The sequence below is a fragment of the Leptonotus elevatus genome, chromosome 11 (genome assembly GCF_054856555.1).
Source record: "Leptonotus elevatus isolate MCC_2025b chromosome 11, RoL_Lele_1.0, whole genome shotgun sequence".
Taxonomy (NCBI): domain Eukaryota; kingdom Metazoa; phylum Chordata; class Actinopteri; order Syngnathiformes; family Syngnathidae; genus Leptonotus; species Leptonotus elevatus.
The window spans coordinates 2877634-2887506 of record NC_141249.1 but is presented as its reverse complement, the minus strand read 5'-3'; the positions used below and the strand labels follow the sequence as shown (position 1 = coordinate 2887506).

The 9873-nt window shown below is 42.9% G+C and overlaps 1 protein-coding gene across 1 annotated transcript; it reads left to right on the top strand.

The window, feature by feature from the left end:
• Positions 1-1654: 1654 nt before the first annotated feature.
• LOC147165195 (uncharacterized) lies at positions 1655-6637 on the top strand. Its single transcript, XM_086089462.1, has 3 exons — positions 1655-2593; positions 6376-6425; positions 6535-6637. Exons 1-3 carry the CDS (start codon positions 1781-1783, stop codon positions 6635-6637), a joined length of 966 nt encoding a protein of 321 aa, XP_085945588.1. The 5' UTR covers positions 1655-1780.
• The last annotated feature ends 3236 nt before the right edge of the window (positions 6638-9873 follow it).

Here is a 9873-nt window from a genome sequence, read left to right as displayed (position 1 = left end):
GTACAGAGGAAGTAATGAGACGGCTGCGGAATTGGTGGCATCCTTACATGAGACAAATTGTTAAAAGTGAACTGCAGGACTGCAATGTTTGCAATAAATTTAACAGTATGCCTACATCTAAACCTCCCCAGGGCACTCACGATCCAGAAGTGACTGCCCCGGGACAAATAATCTCAATGGATTTTACTGACATGGTCAGGCCTGTGGAAGGGTACCGATATTTGTTGGTAATTGTGGACTCCTTTTCCGGATGGCCGGAGGCATATCAATGCAAATCTGAAACCGCAGAGGTTGTGGTAAAACATTTGATTAATCATTACATCCCATCACATGGGTTTCCCAGGAAAATTAGATCAGATAATGGGACTCATTTAAAAAATAAACATCTACAGGAAGTAGAAAAAGCATTGGGACTAAGACATACATTTGGGTCCGTATATAATCCCCAATCTCAAGGACAGGTCGAGAGAATGAATAGAAACATTAAAGAAAAATTAGCTAAAGCACTGGCCTCATCAAATTTGAATTGGCTACAAGCCCTTCCTATTGCACTAATGAATGTGCGAATGTCATTAAACTCAGCTAAAGGCTGGACTCCATTTGAAGGTCACAAAAACAGACCATTTTCAGCTCCAAATGTGCCGCTGGAAGAGTCACACATTGAAGAACCTCCAGTACTAAAACAATTAGTGTCTACGTTCTCTAAGCTAACAAAAAAGTGGCCAGTTGCTCCTTTAGAAATAAATGATTGTGAATATGTGTGGTTGAAGGTAACTAAGCGCAAATGGTCTTTCCCCAGGTGGACAGGTCCGCATCGTGTAACCGAGAGGACTTCTTGTGCAGTGCGCTTGCATAGGAAGGGGGACACCTGGTACCACCTGTCATCCACCAGGCCGGCAGGGAAACCTGCTGGCTCAGCAATCCAACCTGCAATCACCGGATGTCCCGATCTAGGAGCCACGTCAGCTGATGATCCAGTTTCCGGTTCAGGAGCTGCCGTTTGAGGACATCATTCAATCTTATTGAACGGAAGTCAAGATCAAGTGCCTTTTCTTGGGCAATCATTCCACGAAGAGTCACATTTTCGGGCAGAATAATCCCGGTGACAGATCGAAGAATTTGGGTAGTCTACCCCAAATTCTTAAAGAAGAGACGAACTATTGCGACACTCTTTTCATTCAACAAAGAACTTCATCACGAGATGGCTTCAAAGCGGGAACACATATCCGTCTGCTGTATTGCGACCTTTCTTCTCATATTGACTTGGGATTCCTGTCAGTCCCTTGACGCAACTTTGAATGTAACTACAACGTATCGGGTTAAGCGAAATATTAATTCTCCATATTATCCCTGGGTCATATTCTGGGCTTATGATAATTCAATTGTTGTGACAGTTGCTCCAAATACAAACACTTCTGTTAAAATTCCTATTAAATCCTTGAAGGGATTTAATAGGGGGAGACAGACTAAGGGGGGAGATTGGATAAAATACTGGTGGTATTTGACAGGACATGTAAAACGAGATTGGAATGCTCTAATAACAACACAGGACGGACGATACTGGCGTCCGGGATCTAGTGAGGAAGCAATCTTCTTTAGCAAAAGAATAACATTGCGTAAAATAGGGGGTCGACTCGATATGACCTTTGTTCTTCCTCAAGGAAATTTACGGTCGCCTAATACAACAATTGATAACGCCTCCTGTTTTGGATTTCTGTTGTGGGCCTAGTTCTCCGGACATGACCCATATTTCCCCATTTTAGTATGCGTAAATAAAACAATGAGTAAGTTAGAACAGCCAAAAATGACTAAATACACAATGGAGAGGGGGGTGGAGGCGTTCAGCGTACCGACTGATGGGACAGTTGAGAGGTTCCGTGTTACAACTGGATTTTCCGGGGGTAGTAATAATTGGCTATTATTGGCGAACGAAGCGGCTCGTGCCTCTGATAAAAATAACTGTGTGGTATGTGTAGGTCCGCGTCCTCTATTAAGAATCATTCCAGCTAAAATAGATGATCACTGTGTAATGGAACTAATGAATAAGACTATCCCCAATGACAAATGTTTTCAATGGAATAAGGTGTATCCCCTCGTCGATTGGCAGACAACTAAACCAATATTTTCAAACACAGTTGCAAATGGTAATTTTTCATGTATAAAAATGACAGGTACTGGAGAACAATTGGGGGAACTAAATCACATCACTCAGTGCGTGTCAATAGTAGATGTGGGACAGAAGTTCCAACCGAGATCCAGAGCGGACATATACTGGTGGTGTGGCGACAACAGAATATTTGATAAGTTACCTTTGAATACAAGAGGGTATTGTGCTCTCATAACCCTTCTCATGCCAGTACAAATCTACCCCATCTCTATTGATAACCTTTTACAAATGATTGATAATTGGGAACCAAAACCTTCTTCTTCTGTTCAGAGGACCAAACGACATTCTTGGCAAGAGCAGAATGTCCCCACCTACATTGATGCAATTGGAGTACCAAGAGGTGTGCCAGATGAGTACAAATTAACTGATCAAGTACTCTCAGGATTCGAATCTCTAATTTGCTGGTGGTGCACCATTAACAAAAACGTAGACAGAATTAATTATATACATTATAATGTACAAAGGCTAGGAAATTGGACTCAATCAGGCTTTGAGGCTGTACGCGGCCAGTTAGCCGCTACATCTTTGATCACATTCCAAAATCGAATTGCAGTAGATATGTTGCTGGCAGAAAAGGGCGGAGTTTGCTCAATGTTTGGAGATCAGTGTTGCACTTTTATTCCTAACAATACTGCTCCAAATGGAAGTCTGACAATTGCAATTGAAGGGCTGCGAACACTCAATAAGAAAATGAAAGAGCAATCCGGTGTAGATACTTCTGTATGGGATAATTGGATGAATGTGTTTGGCCGTTATAAAGCTTTAGTTTCCTCAATTTTGATATCTGCGGCTGTTTTCACTGCATTATTAACAATTTGTGGATGTTGTTTAATACCATGTATTCGTTCTCTTTGCCAAAGACTTATTACCACTGCTATTGAAAAACAGGATGTACAAAATAAGTCGTCTTATATGATGGTGGCTTCTGCTAATCAATGGATGTCTCCTGTTGCTTCTAATGAGGGGGATGAGGATTCCGCTGGCATTTTCCTTTAAAAACAATATCTAATGTGTTGAACTCTAGCAGAGTTCAAATGAGGGAATGTTGGATTATTAACATTGTTTTTCTGTTTCAATTTATATTTTTCAAAGTGTTTTTGATTTTTAGTTAGATATGTTACAACTGTTCCCCATATGTTAGTTTATCTATAGTCTTTGTTCTCTTCCCTGTCATAGTAAGGTGTCTGATTTAATCTAAATAAGAGGTGTCTGACCAAAAGGGCCGTCTGCGTGAATCTCTGGAGCCAGGAGGCTCCAGGAGCCAATTGTTTATCCAGGAGCCAATTATTTACCCACATCTATTGTGGACTAAAAGAACTAAATAACCTAATTGTATTTCACTCTGCTGACAGGACAAGATCAAAGGGGGGGCACAGTCTCTTCCTCGGGGGCTGTGCTCTGTGTGGGGTTTTATGGGGGGTCCCTGGTGCAGGGAGGTGGCGGGGGCAAGGTGTTTGCCCACATCCTTGAGGAAGAGATAAGGTTAGGGGGTGTGTAGACTTTAAGACTCTTGTCTTGACAGGAAATGCCTGGAGGGGCAAAAGGTACTTCTTTGTCAATGAAGGGGGTGGGAACGTTTTCTGTATAAATGCATGCATGAACTTTGAGAAGGACACATTGTGGGTGAGATGCTATGATTGAGTAGGCCCTGATTTGTCTTTCAGACTCACAGATTTCAACTTTGAATTTATTTGAACACGCAGAAATCAAGGACTGATTTCCAACAAACAGATTGCTCAGCCATGTCTCGGTATTTCCCCAGCTGCACCTGTATTACTTGCACTTGTGCTCGGGCTACCGCCTTATCCCCTTTTTCCTTAATTACCTCATCCTCCTTTTCACGTAACTGTTTTTTCCACTGCTTAATTTGTTCCATTTGTTTTCGCCATTCAGAAGCGGTTAGCCACAACCGTCTCTGCAGAGCGTCTATCGGCTTTTTGCCAGTTACAGAAATTTGCTGTAGAGCCGCGGTTAATGCTGTAGGACCTCCGTCTTTCAGCACTTCATTCCATGGCTCCACTCGCCTGCCCCCCTTACGCAGATCCTGAGCTACTGTATACGTGGGCGAACATTCATCTCAACCGGGTATACTTTTTGTACGACCCGTTTCCTCTTTCTTTTCACCGTTTTTGTCTTCCGACTTTTTCTCTTTTCTCCGAAACATTATACCGTAGCCACTCACTTACTTCTCTTTACCGAGAAGTGAGTAATCCTGCTGACAACGCCAAAATGTTTTGTAGAAAACACTACTTCACTTTTATATTTTTATGCAGGATCGTGAGTGATCGGCGGCAACAATGAATACACAGAGACCGATATACTGTGCTCGAACAAATGTGCCCTTTATTCCCCGCAAACAGCAATCAACACACTTCTATACTGTGCTAGAATAATTGTGCATTTTATTCCCCGCAAACAGCAATCAACACACTACTATACTGTGCTACAATAATTGTGCCTTTTATTCCCCGCAAACAGCAATCAACACACTTCAACGCTAAGCATGCAGAATATAATCATCATCAGCGCTTACCTTGACACGAGACCGGAGAGCCGACGGTCCGGGTAGAACGAGCTGCAAAACGGCTGGGCAATCATACGTATCCCACAGCTGACTCTACCCACACCGCGTGCCACTCCGTCTTTTATTCGTTAACAAAAAGGGGTGAGCGTGAGAAACCGGGCTGGCCAAGCCCTCTCCCAGGCACCCTCGAAAACATGTTTCCAAAGCAGGGAGGACTGTAGTAAAAACAAGGCATTCACTTCCAGGGACCCTCGAAAACATGTTTCCGAAGCATGTGAGGACTATAGTATAAACAAGGAAGAGTTTCCAGGTTGATTCCGCCCTTTATTCACAATTTGTTGGGCACCTGGATTCGTACAACAGTTCAGGACAACAACATATCCTTATATAAGAGGTTACATTAGGACATATCAAACCATGGTTATTTTCCCTTCAAGAGGTCTTAACAGTTTCATATTGACCTTTTGCACGTAATGTCACAGCCCTCATGGGAACGCCTCCTACTGGACGGCAAAAGAGCCACTTGCCTGTATTGTAACCATTGAATCTCGTACAGCGTAAAGTCCTTTATCTAATCGATTATCTTATAAAATGGTCATATCTTGCTATGCGGTCGGTTGTACAGACAGACAAAGGAGTAAACCAAATTTTGCTTTTTATCACATACCTACTAATGAAGACGAACAATGTCGATTGATAGCAGCAATCAACAGAAAGGACTGGCAGCCCACAAAGTATTCACGGATTTGTGATTTTTTGCGAGGTTAGTAGATAAATGTTCATACATTTTACTAGTAAATGTACACTCTAACAAAGATTGTAAAATGTGTTGAATTGTGTGTTTCAAATCACATTGACGAGCCAGATAGTTAGTGTAGCGATTATTTGGCTTATAATGGTTTATGAGAAATTTAGACGGTACTGAGGGGAGTTGTAATTTCCTCAGCAACCTCTGGGGCACCACGTTGACTTTTCTTGTTTGTAGGAGCAAAATAAACGATAAAAATCCTATTATCAAGTATTCATAATCTGAAGTTGCTTCTTTAGTTAATCAAGGAGTTCTTTGCTTTGAGAATTACTAATCCACTCAGTAAACACAAATGCTTTGGCAGAAATGTTATTTCTAGACAACAAATGTATTTAGTAAACACACACATATATCAGTCACAGCCTAACCTATTAATGAAACAGAATAAAAATTTGAATCAAAGATAAAAAGAAAACATGCAACCTAACTAACTAAGATTAAAAAAAAATAAAAAGTAGATGAAAAAGGTAGATAGGGGTTAAAGATGGAAGCGTTTTGCCTGTCAATCCTTTTATATTGGAATAAAAGCGTTGCACCAATAGTATATGGTCAGATTGCAATGAAAGCTTACTTACAGAAACTTAAGGACTGATTCAGTTGCACAGAAGAGAGAGAGAGACTCAACGAGTATCGATCCTCAGTTGAAGAAAACTCCGTTGGAGGCAATCTGGGAGGTCGGCTGGAATGCTGCACTGGAGTCTCTGGCTGATGAAAATGGACACACGACTGAGGGGCCGCTGCAGGTCTCCGGTTTATGGCAAGGTGCTTGCGCGGTTGAGAGGCCGCAGTCAGTTTGTTTGGGCGCTGCGGGGCGTCTCGAGCGCACGGCTGGAGCAGAAATGGGTCGCAGGCGCGCAGCGGCTCGGTGCCTAACAGCCGTCATGGAACCGGATCGGCGGGGCGTTGCGTGATTCAGAGAGCGGAAGGTTGGTGGGTCGGCTCTCGGCAGGAACAGACACATGCGCTTTGGAGATGCGCAGTGTGGCTGCGAGTCCTTGCGTGACGCGTGCTTTGGGGTGCGCGCTGTGGATCAAGTCCGGGGCTCAAAGAAAGAAGTCGCGTGGTCGCTCTCAGCGTGTTCGGCGACCATGTTTCTAGTGATGGTCAGGGGAAGTTCATGGGGCCAGAGGAGAGGTGAAGAGAAAGAGAGGAAGAGAGAGAAGTTCCTTTGAGCGCTGGCTTTTAAACTGTGTCTCAGGGGGCCGGGCAGTAGTCCCGCCCCTTCCGTGCGCATGAAGCAGACTTGGTCGACTGAGACCAAGCTTTTGGGATAGTATTTGATAATTTTTTGATCGAATTGACAAACCTGATGCTTCATTTATCATTCTGAACACATTTCAAACCATACGGCGATCATAAAGTTATTGAAACTGCTAAGCTTACAAATTAGCTAAACTTAGGTGGCTACAGAAGTAACACAAATCATTCATTTGAGATAGACATACAAGTTGTGTACAAAGATAAACACCGGAAGTCGCATGATGTCAGTCAAGTACATAGAGTCCGTTTATGTCCCGAATTATGTAGACTTCAGATTAATTAGGAGCGGCAGGATTCTTGAGGATAACACCGATAGTGACCGCTGGAGGGCACTGTTGTACCGTATAACTTCCCAGGGGCGTTGTTTCCATAAACACATGGCTAATTCCTGTGGATAGACCAGACCATAAAAGATGGTCTGGGGACTGATAAGCAGTCTTATCGCTAGTTTGCTTGCTAAACCGACTTTCAGGTCTGTAGGCTCTGAGTTATGTGTTTCCTGCGTGTTGTAAAAAAACAAAAAACGAAATATAGTCCCTGTTGGAGGGAAATTCAAAGAGTTTTTGCTTTTTGAACTGTCTCTGGTTAGTTTGAGAAAACACAGGGTTGAGGACACACATTCCCCAGGGGGAAATGTTTAAAAAGGCAAATAAAAGAAAAAAAATTAGGGTGACGGGCAATATTCGTTACATTAGCGTCCACTCCAACTGCACAAACACACAGCTTAGTTTTAAAATGCACCTTCTTCAAAACTATTAAGTGCATTTGACTGTTTAATTATGGGGAATTTCGTCTTTGTGCTTGGAATTTTTCACTCTGGAGCCAGAGTCATATTCATGAAATTACTGCATAGCTTGCTACTACGATGCTAGTAAATATAGTAACATAACATCATCATAGCGTTTCAATATAGAACGGACTATTTAAAAATAAGTCAATTAGCATGATAAACAAGTTTTACCTTTGCATTACGGGGTATATTGTCCTCCCGTGTGAATGCAGCATCTCGTCCCAGAGACTCAGCCAGCGACAAGCTTTTGAATCAGCTCCGGTGTAAGGAGAAGAGACGGCATTGACTACATAATATAGGTCGCTGTTAATTCCGGCAAAGTCAGCGATTTGATTAACTTGGTAAAAACAGCATGCAACAGAAGGTAAGGGGCTGTTTTCAAACTAGCGATCTCCAACTTGGGTAAATATCGCGCTCTATGAATCCCGACTAAATGTGCAACTTCGACTGACAGACGAACTTTGATTGAAGTAGTGGATTCCATGGCTCTATGAGCAATAATAACTTTTAATAATGGTCTAAGTCTCTCCGAGTCACGTCCACTTCCACTCAACAATCATTGCCTTCCGCCGTGATCACGTGACGTCGGTGCAAATAGTCAATATTATTGTGCCACTTGTTCAACTTTCTGTCAGTCACTTCGCCACTGCACCAATTTACTAACCACGCCCACTCCGCCAGGAGGGGATATCAATACAGTTAATGGCGAGCGAGAACAGACAGCCATGTCTGCTAAAAAGCGGCGCAAAAAAAAAAGTTTAAAAGTAAAAAGAGCGCCGTGACAAAGAGTTAATGGGCCAAATTCCCAAGCTCACTGGGTTTTTAAGACGGGCTTTGGCGAAGAAGGAGCAGGGGAAGTGGGACGGGCCTAATCTGCAAACGGGCCACCACGACTACACTTGAGGTTGTTGCCGCGGCCACCACCACCAACACCAGCTGCAGGGACAGGGGACGAGGGGAGGAGAGCCCGGGGCATTTGACGGAGGAAGAGGACGACAAAGATGGGGGCCCTTCCTCAAGAGGATTCAGTTTGTCCTGCTGCTGCTGTAGGAGGGGACACGGACTCGGACGACCCTTATAACACACATCCTGCTCGATGGGGACACCCTTTAGTTGTCGAAGACAAGGTACGTGCATACCAGAGATGTTTTTTCTCCATAACGCACTTCACATGAACACTAATGGGGAAAGTGTGCAAATAGAATGTCTGTGCAATTCCCCTCAAAGTGGCACCAAATTTTGCTTTGTTTTTGGGAGTAAAAATAGAGCTAAATCAGCATTTTCTGCATCAAGATTTTCTGATTGGAAACAAGCAGATGAGCGATTATGTGAGCATGAATGGCCATGATAGCTTTTATTAACAAGTCAGCTGAACACGGTGTGGTGGATTCTAAACTATGAATGTCAGTACTGGTCTTATGTGCTTCTTTTTTTTTTGGCAGAGTGGAGACTGACTTTTAGAGGAAGCATCCACCAATTTGGTGATGTCCACAATGGTAACTATTTGGGATGTATGAAACTGTTAAGCCAATTTGACCCTTTTTTTAAATCCCACATGGAAAAAGACGGAAATGCTGCAAGTGGAACACCCTCATATTTAACTTTAATGTGTGTAAGGAATTTATTGATCTGATGGGTAAAAAATTGCTATCTGAAATTGTTGGTAATGTGAAAATGGTGAAATAATTATCCATTAGTGTTGACATTTCCATTGTTGATCAGACAACATTTATACTAAGATTTGTGTCACCAGATGGTTGCATTGAAGAGCGCTTTGTAAAAATGTTGCCATTAGTAAGGCACACTGGTGAAAGCCTGTTCCAGTCACTAACAAGTGTTTTAAAGGAGATGGGGGTTGATATATCAAATTGCAGGGGGCAGTGCTACGATAACGTCTGGAGCCTACAAAGGGGTACAAGCATGTTATAGGAAAATCAACCCCCAAGCTGAGTGGGTGCCATGTGCAGCCCACACACTTAATATGTGCGCTGATTTGTTTGTCAATAGTGAAAAAATAAGCAGCGCATCTCAATTAGGGTTTGGGAGGGGGGCCTATATTTGATGGTTAGCCTATGAGGCCTATGGGGCCTATGAGTAGGTAAAGGCGGCCCTGACCATGATGTATAATAGCTAGCATTTTGTAGCAGCTAGCAAGGCTAACGCTGAGAAAGCAGATGATAATCATACCTGCAATCGATTGGTTCTGAATTTTCAGCTGCTGGCCCATTTCCACCGACGAAATGTAGAGAGCACAAATAGGTGTCTTCTGTGACATTTTTCGCGTAAATCACTGCCGTTTAATTGTACATGCTTGAACCCAGCGG